The sequence below is a fragment of the Tachysurus fulvidraco genome, chromosome 23 (assembly GCF_022655615.1).
Source record: "Tachysurus fulvidraco isolate hzauxx_2018 chromosome 23, HZAU_PFXX_2.0, whole genome shotgun sequence".
NCBI lineage: Eukaryota > Metazoa > Chordata > Actinopteri > Siluriformes > Bagridae > Tachysurus > Tachysurus fulvidraco.
In genome coordinates, this window is record NC_062540.1 from 9,118,512 (window position 1) to 9,137,051 (window position 18,540).

General features: G+C 38.0%; 1 protein-coding gene and 1 long non-coding RNA gene across 2 annotated transcripts; both read left to right on the plus strand.

The window, feature by feature from the left end:
* The first annotated feature begins 1,401 nt into the window (after nucleotides 1–1,401).
* Nucleotides 1,402–8,427, plus strand: LOC113641707 (choline transporter-like protein 4). Its single transcript, XM_027144621.2, has 22 exons — nucleotides 1,402–1,577; nucleotides 1,799–1,847; nucleotides 3,528–3,601; nucleotides 3,731–3,809; nucleotides 3,978–4,077; nucleotides 4,334–4,465; nucleotides 4,571–4,631; nucleotides 4,717–4,828; nucleotides 4,917–5,000; nucleotides 5,098–5,210; nucleotides 5,341–5,463; nucleotides 5,776–5,878; nucleotides 6,023–6,115; nucleotides 6,266–6,368; nucleotides 6,615–6,874; nucleotides 6,947–7,041; nucleotides 7,130–7,239; nucleotides 7,502–7,575; nucleotides 7,727–7,797; nucleotides 7,904–7,998; nucleotides 8,129–8,213; nucleotides 8,288–8,427. The coding sequence occupies exons 1-22, from the start codon at nucleotides 1,541–1,543 to the stop codon at nucleotides 8,377–8,379; spliced, it is 2,145 nt and encodes a 714-aa protein (XP_027000422.1). The 5' UTR covers nucleotides 1,402–1,540; the 3' UTR covers nucleotides 8,380–8,427.
* A 358-nt stretch (nucleotides 8,428–8,785) lies between these two features.
* Nucleotides 8,786–12,007, plus strand: LOC125140013. Its single transcript, XR_007139199.1, has 2 exons — nucleotides 8,786–10,134; nucleotides 10,768–12,007. It is a non-coding gene; the product is annotated as an uncharacterized LOC125140013 (long non-coding RNA).
* The last annotated feature ends 6,533 nt before the right edge of the window (nucleotides 12,008–18,540 follow it).

Genomic DNA, 18,540 nt, shown 5'->3' on the forward strand with positions numbered 1-18,540 from the left:
GCACAAACAAAATTGTTTTTTATTTGTGCCATGTCATGGGATCTTCTCCATAAAAAACATAATGCATTCTATACAGTAGCTACTCATGATAGTATTGACGTAAATTGGGAGAGCAGCTTTCCAGTCATTCTTGCTGACACAGTAGTGACTCACGCACCAGGTGGGTTACATAGAAAAAATAAAAGGCAGAAGAAAAATCCAGCATTTGTATGCTGATATATCAGCTATTTGTCTTGTGTGGTGGCTGTTCACCTTTTATCCACAAAGTTTCTCTAATTTACCACAAACTTCATCTTAGTAGGAATGTTTAATACCAGTATGTCAAAGAACAGGAGCTTCCATTAGAAGGAAAATATAGGCTTCCCAGATAGAGAATAATATAGATCTCGCTTAAGAATAACACTTCAATTTAATTATTAATGGATAATAAAATATTTCTGAAGTGCATGCATGAATATATGAATTATAAGAATAGATGAAGGCAGCAATTAATTTAATTTACAATTAGTTTATTTTGAAGTAGTGAGGTTATTGACATCAACTGTGCATTGAACTCATGTACCAGCAACATGTTTATATTAATGATTTCTGTATAGTTTACTTATTTTCTTACATTTGGTACTGTATATGAGTAGATGAAGGCATCCGAGGATGGCTAGCTAGCAAATGGAGCCATAAACCAACTGAATTCTTCTTAAACCACAATTATTGAGTAAAACCTTATTTAGTTTAATGCTTTGACTGTTTATTTTGCATGGTATAGTAATGGTGTTAAGTACAACAAGTCATTGTATAACATTTTGAGTCTTGACAATATTCATTGCTGCCATGCCATTGCATCTAACCCTAACCCTAACCCTGACCCTGTGAGCAGTTTAATTGGGGTACTGATGGGCCTTTGGGACCAGAAATCCCAAAAATTCTGCCCAAAATAAGTGGAATCAAAAAATTCCCTCAACATGGGCAAATCAAAACCATCAGGACGAGGGGAATTGCGTCACGGCTATTCTGATGATGTCACGTGACGTCATATGTACGCAGTAGACGTCACGTGACTTCACCACAATACATCACACGCTCACCTCCAAAAGTATTGGCACACTATCTGTCAAATCTAGGTTGCATTGTCCTCGATAGATTTGACACTCGTCTATTGTGAGTGTTGTGTCCGAGGTACAAAAGCCACAGTCACATAGTACTGTGTGTTCTGTGCCTATTTCCACCTCGTTTATAATTTAAAGTTAATTCCGTTTCTTCTCTAGCCAGAAAAAACAACCAAACAAAAACAAAACAAAAACAAAAAAAAAACCACAGAGCCACATGTCCGTGTGTCACAACTGACGGTAAAAATGAAGCACATTCTGATTCTAATTTGGTGTAGAATGCTGAGCTGGTTGTCATGGTGATAACATTCAATAACATTCCAGTGATTGTTTAGACTCGTGCGATTTACTGCTAACGTAATCAGAACACTAACAGTCACTATTAGTACTAAAATACAGAGACATTTTTTTCTTTCTGATTTCACAGTACAATAACAATGAAGAAAATCAAAATAAACGAGATGGAAAATTTTGGTGAGTTTTGAAATCGATCGCGGTTTTTGAAACATAAGTCATGACATAAGCCTCGTTATGTGTCCTGATGTTTTGAGTACAATTATTAGTGCACTGATTTATTATTAAATAAATTAGTTCTCGTTTATAGTTCATGCATTTACCATATATATATATATATATATATATATATATATATATATATATATATATATAAATTAAACACTGAATTTCTCTTCCAGGGGAACCTGCCCCATATGATCCGACATTCAGGGGCCCTGTTTCTAAAAGGTAAATGTTGGAGCATTTTACATCATTTTTATTTCAGAAAACAAAATATTTATATTTATAAATATTTATTTAATAGAAAGTAGCAGACAATCAATAACGTGAAATAAGATGCAATACAAAAAACTAGATCACGACACAGTAAGCAAAAGGGGAAAGCTTGCTATGAAAAAATAATTAGTATTTCACAAAATGTAAACGTCACGTGCGAGATAAACATCCATAAAATGAAAGTAACCGAGTGACCGCGTGGCGCTAGTATTCGGGTGAGGACTCCCTCTGGTGGCGAAAAGAGGAAGGTGCACCGATGATGTTACAACCTTTGTGTTAGACCTGTGTGAAAATGATAAATTAAGGCAATAGGGTAACATCATTTTAATCATCTGTAGCTATAATTCTGCATAATCAGACTAATACGGAAGTCTTAAGAGGCTATGCGTTATTACATTTCTTTTCTTGTTTTCTCATTATATCGACATAACAAAAGTCGTTTTCTCACGATCTCGACAAGTGAATCTTTAAAATAAAGATTAATCAAGCATTTTATCATGAATCTAAATTAATGAGTATAATTATAAATTTTTAATGGATTACAGACATTGTAACTTTCAATGAACATTATCTTCAAATTCTACAGTAACATTGATTGATCTTTTCTTTTTTGCATAGAGTATTAATGATCCTGAAGTGATCTGATTTGGGTTGATCAACTAACAATTTGAAATGTAAATTGTATCATGGATTAAAAAATGCCTCCTGGCACAATTCATTTGACAGATGCAGTGAATTTTAAGAGTGATTGTTAAAAATGTCCAGAGTAAAACTACTTTAGTGACCGTAAATAGGCCATTATGAAATGATCTGACATTGAAAAGCTATTACTTCAAAAAAAATCACATTAAAATTGTTTGCTGTTTATTCTGAGCATAGCATTATTCTGACCCAATATTTTGACATGTTCATTTTGTAATGGATTAAATAGTGCTTCCAGTCACAACTTTATTGACAGATATGCTGAATTTGAAGAGGAATTATTAAAAAAAAATCAAAAGTGAAATGGGATGATCTTTATTGGGACCATAGAGTATGTCATCCTGAAATGATCAGAAATTATTTGATTAAATAACAATTGGGACTGTAATTTTTATAATGGATTTTTAAAAATAACACTGTAGCGAATTCTGGCTTTTCCATTTTGCTTTTCCATTATGTACCCCATTTATAATATGTAATGGATTATTAAAATGTTAAACCTTTATTCTCATATATTCATTTTGTCATGCATTTATTAAAAAATAATTGTTTTGTAGTTATTTACTGTTCTGTGGCTTAGAAGACAGCCTCCATATTAAGTATCATACACTTATGTAGAAATTGTCAATCACTGAGTCCCTAATTAAAGTAAAAGCGAATGCGATCATCCATGATGCTGCATTATTGAGCTTTTGCTGCCTCTCGAAGATGCTCTTGTGCCGAGGTCCACGTAAACACAAAAAAACAAACAAGTTTTATTATGTTAAGATAACGAGAAAATTCAGTGGTGATCATGAGAAAAGAGCTTGTTATGTCGAGATCACGAGAACATTAAGTCAAGCAAGAAAGAAACAATATAATAATGCATGACCACTTAAGACTTGCTGTAGGCTGATGTGTATACACTAATGCATTTTTTTTTTCTTTTAGGGCACTAACTGATGTCTTTTGCTGCCTTCTTTTCGTTGTTGCTGTGGTTGGGTATGCAATCCTTGGCGGTGCAGGTAAGATAAACTAATAAATTACTATTGCTTTCTGCCAAAACCCTAAACTGAACAGAGATGCAAACGCTTTATGTGTATTAAACTGTTCATGATTTGTAATCTATTATCTTGTCTGAATTTGTGCTACAGCTTGGCTTTATGGAAACCCCCAATTTATAATCTATGAGCAAAACTCTGCTGGACAATTCTGTGGAATTGGACCAAATCTGTAAGCCTCTCAGATACATGAGTATCCTATTGATATTTACAGATATACCATCCATATACAAAAGTAATATAAAACAATTTTAACATATCAATACAATTAAAATGTGTTAATCATGTTTATGCGTCTGTGCAAAGCCTCATTTGTATTTTTGTATCTCTTTCTTATCAGTGAAAAACCCAATTTGTTTTATTTTGACGTATTGAAGTGTGTCCCTGAGGTCAAAGTAACAGCTGTAACATTCAAAGGCCTTCTTTGCCCAACGACACAAGTACGTTAACACACCTTCACATATTTTTACTTAGATGAAGACAAAGTTTAATAGGATATACAGTATGTAGTAAATTTGCAGCTTTGACAAGCAAACTAATGTTTTTTTGTTTTTTTTTAATATTTCTAACATCCTGTCATTAGCTGCAGAAGATAATGTAACATATATCAGAAAATTATTCCTCTATCGGGCCTCTAACCATTTCCTTTGCTCTGTGTGTGTGTGTGTGTGTGTGTGTGTGTGGGTGCATGCATAGGTGTGTGTTCAAAAGTGTCCCTCAGCATTTTGGTTTTTGCCTCCTGAGGCATTAGCTGCTGATGCAAAACCAAGTGAATTTTTCCAGCAGGAATTCTGTGACCCCAGTTTGGTCCTTGCCACGACCACATTGGTAAGATGGGCAGTTAGCTCTATATCAATATTTCTATATTGATGCCTTGGTAATATTCTGCATTGAATTTTGCTAGTACAGATTTTAATATAATTTCTTTCACAGACAGTGCAAGAAATCCTGGATAAACACCTGTGCCCAGCATATTATCTGCCAAGCAAAAAAGGTCCTGACCACGTACATGCCGAATAGATGACAATCACTCACCCATTTGTGTGCTTTGTTCTTTAATGATTTTTCTCTTTCTGTAGTTCATGGGAAATGTCTACCTAGTTTTGACCCAAAAGATGTTCCACCAAACTTCACTGTATTTGGATCAGTTTTGGTAGAAAAAACAATCAATGACATAATGTATGCTACGAGGTAACTTTACTACACGTATGCACACACACTGTTTGTTGCTATGTTTGTATAAATGTCTTGTTCTGATACATATATTTTGTGTTTACAGATCTCTCACTACAGGGTTTAATGCTAAATCAATGGAAGTTAGGATCATCGAGGACCTTGCCTTTACATGGTATTGGATATTAATGTAAGTAAATTTCCTGTCAATGGCAGTGATTATATAAATTATACACTCACAGATTATAAATTGCGTATGCATTTATACATTCCTCTTCCTCTCTCAGAGCTCTTGTGATTGCATTGGTGGTCAGTATGGTGCTGCTCCAGCTGATGCGATGCTGTGCGCCTGTGGTGGTCGTACTTCTCGTCACTGGTGTTCTGTCCGTGGGAGCATATGGTAGGTTTCTGATTTTCCTCAACACTGATTCTGGCATACTGCTGATGCTGATTTACTCATTTGCTTGCAAGTCCTGAAGGTGAGCAAATCGATAACTGAGTGAGTAACTTGTCTGTGCTCTCTGTAATAGGTATTTACCATTGTTATCAGGCATACCAGAACCTAATGAACTCAGAGCTTAAATTTGGAGACCTAAGCCTCCAGTCTAAGTTCTCAGAATATTTTCGAGTGAAGGAGATCTGGCTGGCCCTCTGTGAGTAGTTCTTTTTTTTTTTTTATCCCAAACTCTAAAGTGACATAAAGTCAAACAGACAATAGTGGTGTCCAAATAAAAAAAATCATCCAACATCAGCACCTAGTAGCCCCACCCCTCTTTGCTATGTAAACAAAGCTGTGACCTTTAAGTCAATTTTTTTTATAGTTGCAATACAATGCAGTACTTGAAATACACTTCTTCTTGAAATGCATTTCTTAGAAAGCACATAATGTAAACAAGCAAATTCTGCATTTACTGTATTTTCTAGAGCAGAAAAATAACCTTTTATCTGGTGTGTGTGTGTTACAGTGGTGATTCTGTGCTTTCTGGAGTTTTTCCTGTTAATGTTGTTTGTATCGTGTTTAAGAAAAGGACTCTCATCTGCTCTGGCAGTGGTGAGAGAGTGTAGCAAGTAAGTATTCTTTAGCACACAAAAAAAATGCAATCCAGACTTTCTGTTATTGACATTTAACTAGTCAATCATGATGTGTCCATTTTTGTGTTTAAGTTTTGCCTTTTTGTCGTTGTTGACTTGTGGGATTTGTGCTGTTTGCAGAGCGATGACTGTGATGTTGTCTACAATGTCATACCCACTGGTTACCTTTCTGCTGGTCACACTCTGTGTGACCTTCTGCACTGTGACAACGATGTATCCTTCCTGTACTCACTTATCTTTCCTGTATCTACTCTCATTCAGTACAGAACAGTGAATAAGTAATATAGTTAAAACTATGAAAAGATCTAAAAATAGCTTTATATTACTAGTGTATGAGATCTGTGACCTTGACTATTGCTTTAGAAATTTGGCTACTTCTGGACTGCCAGTATACAACCTTATTGCCCTGAACTCATCAAAGGCAGAGTGTATTACCATAAGAGGCACTGACAAATGTTTCCCAGAGGTTACACACACACACACACACACACACACACACACACACACACACACACACACACACACACACACACACACATTCATATGACTAGGTTCATAGACAGAAATTTTGAGCCTCTTTGTGAACAGAATGAGAGTCACATTACAGCTAGAGTTGCTAATTTGTACTAGTGATTAATTTTGATTTATATCAGATTGTGCACCCTGTTCTCTCTTCCTGTATTTGCCCCTCTCATTCTCATTTTCTGTTTAGACTTTCAAGGCATCTGACTATCCCGAGTGTCCAGTGCGCTGTGCCTTTGTTCGATATGATGATGAACATGGCTTTTTTCAAAGAAATGCGAGATACCTGCAAATTTATAATGCGCTGGCATTTTTTTGGTGTCTACATTTCATCAACACACTGGGCCAGTGTACACTAGCCAGGACCTTTAGCACCTACTACTGGTCTCTGAGTAATCCTCAGAATATTGGCCGATATACTGTGTCCAAAGGACTCTTCCAGACATTACGGTAACGTACATTCCTTTGTGCATTTCTACTTTTTTCACAACCTTTTTTAAACACTTTCGTTGCTTTTTGTAGGTACCACACTGGCACCATGGCATTTGGTGCTGTCTTCGTCACCATGTTCCAGAGCATCCGGATTGTTCTTCAATATCTTAAAGATGTGACCAAAAGTAAAAATATATTTACAGTCTTCTTCTTACTAATAATTTATGTTGCTGTTTTATAACACTAATAACTAATATGCCATTGTTCTCCCAGGTGGAAAGAGATGCTATTTTTATTGCTACCCTCTGAAGCTGGTGCTAAAATTGTTCTTTTGGGCCTTGGATAAAGTCATCAAATATTTCAACAGATACACTTACACAATGGTCAGCAATTCATTTAATTACAAATGTAGTTTAGTAATTATTTTAACATAGCACATGTATTGTTTACGTCAGACAACTAAAGTATTATATTATTTTAAAAGTCTAGTGAGCCTTTTGTTGCCCTAATGTCACCTATAACATTTTGTGACAACCGTATATAGCATTATGCTATATTAGTAATATTTATTATAGGTTGGCAACAGAGAAGTGTACAACTTGACTAATTGTGTGTGTTTCCATGTCCTTGTGATTTAATATACAGATGGCTATATATGGAGACGATTACTTTATATCGGCTAAAAACTATATTATGCTCTGCGGGAGGAACAAGGAACGGTAAGCTGTCACAAAATATCCCTCACACGTTTGTTTTGTTTTACTGTGTATGAGTGTGTACATTGTGTGTTAAATCAGAGCTTGAATTCTCTTTTGACAAATTACTTTCATGTACTTTGTTTAATTGCATGTAATTCATTATGATTCACAGGGTGCTGGTGGTAGACTGGGTGACGGACTTGCTGCTGTTTTTTGGGAGACTGCTGGTGGCTGGTGCAATAGGTATAAAACACAAGGTCACATTACAGCAAAATCAAATTTATACTACAATAAAAACCTGTGCAGGAGATGATCAACTGTCTGAGAATTAGTTACTATATCTTTTAAGGTGTCTTGGCCTTCTGCTTCTTCAATGGAGACATAAAAGTGTCATCTGACATTTTTCAGGCCGACTTCATGTACAATAGCTGGTTTCCTGTTACTGTACGTTCTACCATAACCACCTAACACGTTTTGAAATATTTTAAAACACACACACGCATATGAACACATAAATTAGAATAGATGTTAGATTTTTCAGTGATACAAATTTTCACAAACTTTTTTGTTACAGATGGTGATGATTGGATCGTACTTTATAGCCCAGGGGTGCTTCAGTGTGTACAGCATGGGTGTGGACGCATTCACCATCTGCATTAGTAAGTAGCATCTATCAAAAAAGTCTTATTTTTAGTTCAGTAGAATGGTCGCTCATGTTTTGTTCTCTCTTTAGTGGATGACCTGGAGCGCAATGATGGGACGCTACAGCGACCCTACATGTCAAGGAGCTTGATGCAGATCCTGCAACAGCAGAGCAACTCATAATTCCTAATTTATTTAAAAAAATAAAGACTAAAGGCTGTTTGATTTTGATTTTGTCTGCGTTGTTTTAAAGAAATCCTTCTTTTGATAGCCAACAAGGTTGATCGCATACATATCCCAGGCTTATTATCAAAGTCCACTTTAAAGCATGAATAGATATTTGACAAAGTTCAAACTGACATACAGTCTTCATTTGAGTCAGTGTGGGGTGACTGTGGTGTAGTTAAAAGGTTGCTGTTAAACGATAAAACAAGAAAGAAACATAATTATGCATGACCACTTAGGACTTACGTAGGCTGACATGTAGACACTAATGCATTTTTTTCTTTTAGGGAACTTACTGATGTCTTTTGCTGCCTTAGTATCGTTGTTGTGGTTTGGTATGCAATCGTTGGTGGTCCAGGTAAGATAAACTAATAACTTACTATTGCTTTCTGCCAAAACCCTAAGCTGACCCGAGATGCAAATGCTTCATGTATGTTAAAATGTTCATGATATGTAATCTATTACCTTAATAGAATAGAATCTGAATTTGTGCTACACCTTGGCTTTATGGAAACCCCAAATATTCCCAAAGGCCGGTATGCTGGGGTGCCAATACTTTTGGAGGCGAGCGTACACGAGCATATGATGTCAACCGAATACCTGTGACGCAATTCATCTCATTGTGCTGAGTGTTTTGATATGTCACATGTCAATGTTGTGGAAAGTTTTTTGATTTTGCATATTTGGGGGTGGGGCTTCAGGAAAACTGAAAGGCCAGTCGGTACACCAATTTAAAACTTTGTCCAGAGTAACTTCCTAAAGAAGCTGGCCGAGTCTAGTGTAGATAGCTAAAACCTTGCCGAGTTATAAACCTCTAAAATTTATAATGGGTGTCTATGCCAAAAAAAAGGCCAATTTGGATCACTTAGAAAAGTAACAGCAACCAACTTCAGCCAAAGTTCTACGACATTCCCAATTTTGGTGCATGTGGCTCGAAAGCCCTAGGAGGAGTAGCAGTTATGCTGGGTTGCAGAAGGTTTATAGGCTTGTAGAAGACTTTTCTACATTTGCTTTTAGAATCGGAATACCAGCATTCCCGGTACGGAATCTCAAAGTGGCTTATTTTTACATAGGACCCCATTCAAAGGTTTGGAGGTTTATAACTCTGCAAGCTTTAGAGCGATTTACACCAACTTGGTCAGCTTCTTTAGGACTTTACTCTGGACGAAGTTCTAATTCGGGGTACGGATGGACTTCGGTTTTCCCATAGTGGGCGATCGAGCATCCCAAAAATGCCATAGACTTGAATGCGGAATTCTTAAAATTCCTCTAAGCTCTCATACATGCTACATGCGCAGAGCTCAGGCACCATTTCTCTAGTGCTCTCCTAGTCACTGTAGATGTAAAGGAGACTCTGAACAGATGTACCTATCCACTCCACACTTTTCCAGATTCCAAAATTTGGAACAAATTCGACATGAAGAATTGCATGTACTGTGATATAATGAGAATCCCATAATGACTGCAGAATTAACATGAAATGTCCAAACCCTCACTAGCCACCTTTCTCCAAAAGTATTGGCACCCCACCGTGTATTCTGGTTACATCACTCGACACCACGTGACGTCACATGCAGCCCCGTCCCCAACATTAAAAGGCATCACAGAATTACTACGACATGGACATGTGATCTAAACACTCAGCACAATGAGGGGAACTGCCTCGTGGGTATTCTGCTGACATCACGTGACATGTATTCTGCTCATATTTTGGTATATATGCCAAATTTAATGCCTAATTATTAGCATGCTGTTTTTATTTGTTTATTTATTTTACTACATTATTTAGAGTTGATTGCTAGTTTATTATATTTATTATATTTATTATTGATTGCTAGAAAGTGTTTTACAATTTAAGCGATACAAAGTACAGTATCGCTTAATGGCTATTTGCCACACTAGAGCATTTACAGTACGGTATACTAATGTTACCCCTACAGTATACTAATTAATTGGCTGCCGTTTTCTTTTGCACTCACAGTAAGGTAAAACCAAGTAACGAATGGAAATGTATTTGCGACTGCAAATTAGTTAGGTTAAAAGATAAAATAAAAGATTTTGTCATGACTAAATACAAGGATCATAATTGAAATTTGTGCAGAATTAAGGTGTATTGTCCCATGAAAATGAGCTTAAATATCCATCAAACTTCTGCTTTGCTCAACCTACAACCTATACCATCAAAATACCAGGATTTCAAGTGTCTAGATTTTGTCTCCAAAATGTTTGCTGTTTATATATGTACCTCCCTGTGAAAACCACACTCATGGAAAGTTATCAATTCCCATCAGATGGCTTTTGATTATCCAATAAGCAATTTTAACTTCACCTTGTCCTATCTCACAGGGTCCAAAAATGGTAATCCCGATGCCCTCTCAAACCTACACTCCCCAGAAGAATTTAGCACCAAAGTCCTTCCCATGTCAGTGACTGTTCGCATTCTTCAACTGGACATCAAGAGGAGGGTCTGACAGGCCACATCTGGGCAAACCACTCCCAGCAATTTCCTGAAAACCGACTTTTTGTTCCTAACAATCTGTGCTCCCAGGATCTCCAGGGGTGTCATAGTTCGCCTCTGTTTTGTCACCCCAGTGTGTCCTGCAACTTGGCTACCATTCAGCAGTGTTTCTGGTGGCCCATCCTCCGCCAGGACATCCGCCAGTTTGTGGGGGCATGCACCGCCTGTGCCCAACACCAGAGTTCTAATCACAACTCCACAAAGCCACAGGCATATCTCCGTTTAAAGCCTCTTATGGCTTACCAACAACCTCTTATTTCATCCGAAGAATTGAAGCTTCGGTCCCCTCTGCTATCAACCCTAGTCAAGCGTTGTCGTCAAAAAGTCGTCACGGAAAAGAGCCTATGAGGTTCTTCTTAGGTCCTCTCAGAACTATGACAATAAGCGGTGCGATGAAGATTTTGGACCTCCACTGAGATGAGGCCGACTCTGTGAGAATCCTGAGGCATCTACAGATCTACCAGCTCCAGTTAGACTCTGCGATACTAAACAGGAGATACCGACTCCATGCAGTCTTTTGCATCAATACAACATTTGTCAGACTGTATATTTATAAGCACACACCCCAGTGTCACCCATATGAGGATGGGTTCCCCGTTGAGTCTGGTTCCTCTCAAGGTTTCTTCCTTCCGTTCAAGGGAGTTTTTCCTTGCCACTGCTGCCTGAGTCACCTCAGACTTGCTCATTGGGGATAAATACATACACATTTAAATATATCTAATTTTAATCTTGAATTTTGTATTATAATTATAATGCCAATGTTTTTGTTAATGCTCCATGGGACTTTGTTTCTCGCATGTAAACAAAGCAAAGTGTTGTAAGTGCCATAACATCAGCGTTCACTAATGATTATTAGCCTTGTCACAGATCACCAGTTTCTCCTAAAAAGAAAAAGAATGTGTCTACTACTACCACTTGGACATTATATAGATTAATTCACCACTGTGAGTCTATTTTCTATGGTATTTCTTTTAACACGTGCTAGTTATTTCAGTTATTTCATGTTAATTTGGTCTTAATACAATTTAATTCAATAAAACTGTAGTATAGACGTGAGCTAAGGATAAAGATTTTGCCCATATGTTCTCTGTTAGCTTGATTGTTTAAACAATATCTCGGAATGTCAACTCTTGGAGTGACTTTGGAAGCACAAACATAGAGGATATACCACAAGATACAAACCAATAATCAGAAGGCTAGATTGAAATTGGAAGGTCAGAGTGTGGAAAAAGAAAAGCTCTGCTAATGAGCAAAAACATATGTTCATTGGTCAAGCATGGTGGGAGTTGAGTCAAGGCTTGGGTTTGAATGGCTACTTCTGGACTGATATAATTTATCTTTCTTGATGTTAGAGGTAGAATGTATTTAGATGTCTACAGATTCTACAGTATGTCTGCCATTTTACAGTCATGCGACAAGTCAGATACAAATGCAGATTGGATTCCTTGGATTTTTTGTTTCCTCTTTTGGATCGACAAAAATCTAGATACTGTACATCTAAGTACCAGGGACATACTTCCATGCTGTGTTTATAACGTTTACATTTTTTAGAGATGGTCCCACTGCAAAATCTAATATCACCAAAGGCCTGAGAGCAGCAAAAAAATGTTGGATTGGATTTCAGTGGAAATCCCAGTGGATATAAAAAGTTTACATTGTAGGATTTTTTTATGCAAACTGATGCACTGCTTTATTAACATAAACCTGAACAAACACTACAACAAATCTTGAACAAGATTCAAAATAACAGCAGGAGTAAAGAAACCATGACTTCCACATGAATTTTAATGGCCAGATAATCAAGCTAATTGTATCACACACACACACACACACACACACACACACACACACACACACACACACACACACACACACACACACGTGACATTGCTATTGAATGTGACATATATATGTGACTTATCACTAATGATGTTTGCATATTGATATTAATAATAATATCAAACTGAGATTCACATTTGTCCTGTGGAGCATAGGTTTCGGTGTCTCATTCTGCGTATTCCTCAAAATCCCTATCGCATTACGGATTTTGAGGAATACGCAGAATGAGACAGCGAAACCTATGCTCCACAGGACAAATGTGAATCTCAGTCCCTATTGGCTGTCAGACATGACGGTTGTGTCTGGGGAGTGGCTTCTTCAGTATAAGAGGAGCTGCACAGTGTCATTACATAATTAAAAAACCTTCTAGCTTCACACCAGATGCCTTACATTCCTTATACTGAATCATGAGTTATGGCTCTTGCAAGTGTTGCATGCATTTCACTATGAACAGCCTTTGCCGCAGGCTAGCATACCAAGCTAGCCTGTCAGGCCAGCATGCCAAGCTAGTCTGTCAGTCTAGGACCTCCTTGTGTCTGCTAGCCCCATTCCAACTGTCACCCCACAGGTACCTACAGTATCAGTGTAGAGCACCAAGGCAACTTTATCCTGGGGTGAACAGCTCAAAGTTTGTGTTCCCTTCCCTTACATACCTAACACGGACAAAGAGAAAGAGGACATTGACTTGAATTTCGAAACTGAGGGACAATCAGATATTCTCTCTGACAAAGAGGTAGATTTAGACCTCGGGCGGGGCACCAGTCTCCCACCGACTTAGTGTTGATCTGCTCCGCCCAATTTTTCCAGATCTCCTGGAGGAAGTCGCTGTCAGCCGGAACAATATAACTTTCACAGGCTAAATGCCCATTCAAGAGGGATCTGTTCTTGACTTTTAGGGAGTAAAGAAAGACCTTCGTTAGTAGCCGCATATTTGCATCCTAATCGCTTAGCGGCTACATTACCTTCCCAATCAGAGCCCTGAACGCTATCTCTATGCTGACCGCAAACCAAGTGAAGCTACAGGACGATGTGTCTGGCACGCTAGGTGATGCGAGGTATTTTGGTTCTGCTCTGGCCCAGCTGCAAAAGAGATGCAAGAACAGAAACAATAAGGCATTGCAGCTCTGTCTGCCTAGAAAGATACAAAGCACAACTCTGCCACAAACCTCACCTGACTTATGCTAAAGAGGCGGCTCGCCCACCTCCCAGCTTATCATTCCCTGGCGGCAGAGACCACCACGGATGAATGCAGTGGGTCAGAGTCGAGATCAGGAACAAAAGCGTGTCTGGAGGCACAAGAACTGTCAGCCTGGGACAGCACAGACCGACCCACCAGCTTCCCCCATCCCTCTCAGGTAGTGACGATGAAAATGAAGGCAGTCTGGCAGCTTTTTTCTGGAGAAAGTAGTCTCAGCTTCTCTTGCACTTGTTGGCACGCAGACTGATATTGTGGGCCAGTGCAAACCTCTTATCTGTGAGAGCAACGTACCATGGGTACGTGCGGATCTGTTTTTCAGGGTCAATCCTCTCTACAGGAATTGAAAACTGAACAGGGAAGTAGTCGAACACATCAATGTGCAGCACCCTCTTTTCTTCTCCATGAAAGATTAGCATGCATCTCTGGGATAGATGTGCTGGCACACGAATGGCCACGTACTCTCCTTTATGCATTTCCCCCGGTAACATTAATATTCACAGTTCTCAATAGAGTGAGGTTGGAGGGATTGAGACAGATATTAATATCTCCGTGCTGTTGGTTGTGTTGTTTGCCAGAGGTTGGTTGCTATACGAAAAGCTGAGCAGAGAACTGCTGTCTAAGACAGGGGTAGAGATTTTTATCCTCAACCAGAGCGCCTGGCACTATGGACCTGGGCAGTGAGTGGTTTCATTTGAGTGCAACTGGTTTGCCCAAAAGTGTTATTAGAACTATACAAAACACTAGAGCCTTGTACGTATATCAGATCTCTGTATATATGTAAATTGGGCGTGTTTGAGCAATAGTGCGTAAGTAAACACAAAATTCCCTTTCGGTGCTCAGAGTCAGTGAAACTATCATTTCTTCAGGATTTGATAGATCAAGGGAAAGCCTTCTCAAAGATAAAAGTGTTCCTAGCTGCTATATCAGCATATCAGAATGTCACATAGAGTTTGATGGTAAGACTGTTGGGCAGCATCTTCTAGTGTGCCTCTTTATGAAGGTCACGCTTTGTGCTTTTCCTGTTTCAAGACCCCTTTTTCCCTCATGGGATTTAGAACTGGTACTTGATGCTCTTACGGTGGCCCCATTCAAGCCACTGGACAAAGCTGAGTTTAAAGTATTATATAAAACAGTGCTGCTGTTTGCCTTGGCTTCATCAAAACGTGTGCGTGAAGTTGATGCACTTTCTGCATGTATGCAATTTATGCAGGGGGATGCAGGGGTTGTGTTGAAGCCACATGCATTTATGCCAAAAGTCATTAATTCTGTTGTTCCTCTTGAGCTAAGACCATTCTATTTCCCACCATTTGCATCACCAGATCAGCAAAGGTTGAATTCCATATGCCCAGCGTGTGCTCTTCGTGTTTACATGGACAGAACCGAAGGGTTCAGAGAAAGTGATCATCTGTTTGTGTTTTGGTCTAAACCGCATTCAGGAAGACTAATCAGAAAACAGCGATTATCGCACTGAATAGTGAAAGTGATTTCCCTGACGTATTCCAGTAATGGTCTTACATATCCACCTGGTTCACGTGCACACTCAACAAGGGGGATGTCAACTTTGTAGGCTCTCTTTAAAGAGGTCTCAATACAGGATATTTGTGAGGAGGCAAGTTGGTCCTCACTGCACACTTTTGCAAGATTTTATATTCTAGATGTTAGCGCAGATACTAGCACATACTGACAGTTCTCTGGATGTTTGCCGGAAATTGGTTGGCAGGCGAGTTTGATACAGGCTATCTGGCAATAGAAGAGTTAAAAAAATCCCATAGTGAGACACCAAAACATAAGCTTGAAAGGGTTGTGTTCTCTGCCTTCCCGGTTCTCTGATAGCATTAAGTGAGGTGTATTTGTATGTGTATATATACAGTGATCCCTCGTTTACTGCGGTAAATGAAGACTGGAACCATGAAAATGAAAATCCGCGAAGTAGGATTGACCCCCCTAGGAATTTCCGTATGTGTGTGTGGGTACCAGAATGTTTAAAATATGTGTTTATACTTTATATATATATATATATATATATATATATATATATATATATATATATATATATATATATATATTTTACTTAAATCTGTTTAATTATAAAACCTTAATATTATACATGGCGCTTAGGAGGCATTGTAAGGGCTTAACGAGATACAACAAGGGAAGAAGCAGGGAGAGGATGCGATGATGCGCAGCCAATCAGCTCATGGGATACATCCACTCGTGCTCTCATTCTCATTCGGGAATCAATCACGTGCCTTGTCTGAGTGCCCGTGGGTATGTACAAAGCCTCTGATGCCCCTTTTCCACCGAGGCAGTTTGAGTGCTGGTTTGGAGCCAGAGCCTAATTTAGAACCAGTTCTTTCTGTTTCGACCGCCAAAGCACCGGCTCTGAACCACTGAGCTAAAGTTGCTGGGACACGTGACACGTATACAGTGACATCAGACTCGGCCCTGTGATGACTCTCTAGCCGGTGGAAAGGCGAACCGGTTCTTAGAAGGTTCGCCAGTGGAACCAACTTTGAAAAAGCACCAGTGCTAGCTCTGAACCAGCACCCGGTTCTTTCCGGTGGAAAAGAGGCATGAGAGAGTTTCTCTCTTTGTCTGGCATCCTGGGAAACTGTTTCTCTCATGCGTCACGATGAAACAATGCTGCTTTCCGCAATACAGCTGCCGATATGACGGTATTATTTCATTTTTATTTTTCGATGAATATTTTTGAAAAATCCGCGATGCACTGAGGCCGCAAAACTTGAACCGCGAAGTGGCGAGCAAGTACTGTATATATATATATATATATATATATATATATATCTATCTATCTATATATATATATATATATATATATATATATACATACAAACTTTGTCTCTGGCTTCTTACTTCCATGACTTGCTTTACCTTTCTCGTTGAGCAGAAGAATGAAGTGCTAAAGATTATCCATTTTCAACAAAGACCTGAACCTATCATTTGAATCTTGAAAAATATAATGGACTGTATGTTTTGCTTTTTGTCATTGCTGTTTTTTATGTTGGAGCACCAGCCCTTATTTCAGTGAAAATATCTGATAATTGAGAGAAACCTTTGAGTGGGCAATATCGTGCAACTTTTCAACCTGTTAAAATAGAAGGCATGAAAAAAATCATCTAAGCCTTGAAAAGAAAGTAAGTAATAAAAAGAATAATGCGGAATTCTGTCCACAAAACTGTAAGAGCATATTGTACTGTAAGAGCTTTGGCATAAATTCTGCATGCCTCTGTAATTATACTGTAATGATTCTTCTCAGAACACTGATGATGGTTCAGAGCATTGGCATATATGTCTTTCCCATATGTCTTCAGTTGAGATAAATACCTTACTCAGTACCTCACTGTACTATGTCTTACTTGTGCTTTTTTATTCTACTCAAGCAAATGTCTTTTGAATAGTTGCTTCTTGGCATAAGTGGAGTATATTCCCTTGGTACAGAATATTACAGACAATTAAACTGTAACTTACAGACAATTAAACTGTTATTTAATATGGACATTTTGGCACACACAGAAAAAGCTATTATATCAAACAAACAAATAAATAAAAAGTATAATGTGCTAGGATCATAACCCTGACCAGAATAAAGCAGTTACTGAAAGTGAGTGACTGAATGAGTGACTGTATGAATGAGCAGATTTTATTAATTCTGTGCAATGTACATGCAGGAATTAACTCAACAACATTAAATAAACAGCAAAGCACTTCTTAACAAAGAAAAAAATATTTTAACAAAGAAAAAGTTTGTGTCTCCATCTAGCTGGAGTGTGGAGTTGCAAGTCAAGTCAAGTCAAACTTTTATTGTCAGTTCACCCATGTATAGCTGATTAATTTCAGAGTGAAATGAAACAATGTTTCTCCAGGACCATGGTGCTTCATAAAAGTCAAGTCAAGTCAAGAAGCTTTTATTGTCATTTCAACCATATATAGCTGTTTCAGAACATAGCGAAATGAGACAACGTTTCTCCAGGATCATGGTGCTACATAAAAACAAAGACAGGGTTAAGGACTTGTAAGTAGTCTTAGCCACATAAAGTGCAACTGTGCAACCTGGTGCAAACAGAGCAGGACAAGACAGACAAGACCGTGCAGGACAAAAGACAGTGTAGACAAAAAGTTACAAGACAATACAAAAAGTACAAAAAAAATACAATACACAAAAGACAATATACAGTAACAGAAACAGCGCCGACCAACCAGTGTAAATACTGTATGTGAATACTGAATGTTCAAACAATATTTAACAATATAATATACCCATCTGTATGTGTTTTATACTCTATATACAGTATGACTATATAACAGTTGTTTGATATAACATTTGATGTTTTCAGATATAGGAATGGATAAACAATAGTAAAAAATATATTGATTGGTTAGCAACACCTAATAAACAGTCGGATACCAGTGTTGTAATGTAACGGAGCACAAATACTTCGTTACTGTAGAAATGTCAAGTATCTGTACTTTACTTCGCTATTCAAATTTATGTCAACTTTCACTTTTACTCCACTACATTTCCTAGATAAAAGGTATACTTTTA

Bases quoted from the DNA above. Each gene is read 5' to 3' on its own strand.
- LOC113641707 (XM_027144621.2), top strand. From the start codon at position 1,541: ATGAAGAAAATCAAAATAAACGAGATGGAAAATTTTG. The intron at 1,848-3,527 runs GTAAATGTTGGA...TTTTTCTTTTAG, and splicing joins AGGGGCCCTGTTTCTAAAAG to GGCACTAACTGATGTCTTTT. The intron at 6,369-6,614 runs GTTACACACACA...TTTTCTGTTTAG, and splicing joins CTGACAAATGTTTCCCAGAG to ACTTTCAAGGCATCTGACTA.